At 64.1% G+C, this 951-nt stretch overlaps 1 protein-coding gene across 2 annotated transcripts in view; it reads right to left on the bottom strand.

Annotated features, from left to right (window-relative positions):
• Positions 1–434: 434 nt before the first annotated feature.
• Positions 435–951, bottom strand: part of MON1A (MON1 secretory trafficking family member A) — a 2,674-nt gene continuing 2,157 nt past the window's right edge. For both annotated transcript variants that reach the window (XM_010073954.1, XM_010073955.1), the window contains one exon: positions 435–589. In XM_010073954.1, the coding sequence (XP_010072256.1) occupies positions 435–589 (155 nt within the window). The remainder of the gene's footprint in view (positions 590–951) is intronic.

Genomic DNA, 951 nt, shown 5'->3' with positions numbered 1-951 from the left:
CCGCCAAGTGCTGCCACGTCTCCCCTGGGGACCCCCACCCATGGCACAGCCACAGGATGGCAGAGAGGAGGGGGCAGGGCCCCCATGGGCACGACCCATGGGCTCAGCTCCCCTCCGGCAGCCCGGGGGTCCAGTAGCTCCGCTCCAGGATCCCCATAATGAGGGATGGAGCTGAGGGCTGCAGAGGAAGGGCAGCCCCCCCAGCTGGGGGCCACTGCCTGCAGAGGAGAAAAAGTCCTGCTCACCCTTTCCCCAGGCAGCTGTGTGTTCCGTCTCTAACACCCGGGGGGACAGTCTCACGGGTGGGTTTCCCCATGCTGTAGGGTCCCACCATGCCCTCTCCCCTGGACTCATGGCCCGGGCTTCCCCAGGAAATGGGCTCCCCAGCACAGCAGGGGCTCCCCCGGCTGGCACCACGCCCTGGGTGATGCTTGTCAGTACGTCTGGGGTGTGAGGATGAAGAGCCGGTCTTCCTCCTTGCGGATCCACTTCATGAGCTTGTTGACAGCACTGATGGCGCCGGCCTTGGTCCCCAGGGGACTGTAGCAAATGTAGAGCTCGAAGGCGCTGGTTACCTGCGTGAAAAAGCAGGTTACATGCACGGCATACATCTGTGCCCCGCTTGGGGCTGGCACTGCATCTTCCCCCCATGGGCTACTAGCAGTGGGCACCAGCACAGGGGCTCCCGTGCAGCGATACAGGGTGGCAGCGGGGTACCCTAAACGTGTGGCACCTGGTTTGCTCAGAATTGGGGGAACTGACCCCTGGGGTTTGCTCCCAGAGTGGGTTTTCTTTGCAGCACTGGGGAGTTCACAACAGCACATGGCCCTGTGTTCCCCAGCCCCCGCTGCTATCCCTGCCCGTCCACTCCCAGCCTAGGGGTGTGCGGGGACAGCCTGGCCCCTAAAAGGACTGTGCACGAGCTGGGGGCCACCCTAGGGACCACCGAGT

This window comes from Pterocles gutturalis, unplaced genomic scaffold (assembly GCF_000699245.1).
Source record: "Pterocles gutturalis isolate BGI_N339 unplaced genomic scaffold, ASM69924v1 scaffold387, whole genome shotgun sequence".
NCBI classification, from domain to species: Eukaryota; Metazoa; Chordata; class Aves; order Pterocliformes; family Pteroclidae; genus Pterocles; species Pterocles gutturalis.
This window is presented reverse-complemented; position numbering and strand designations above follow the sequence as displayed.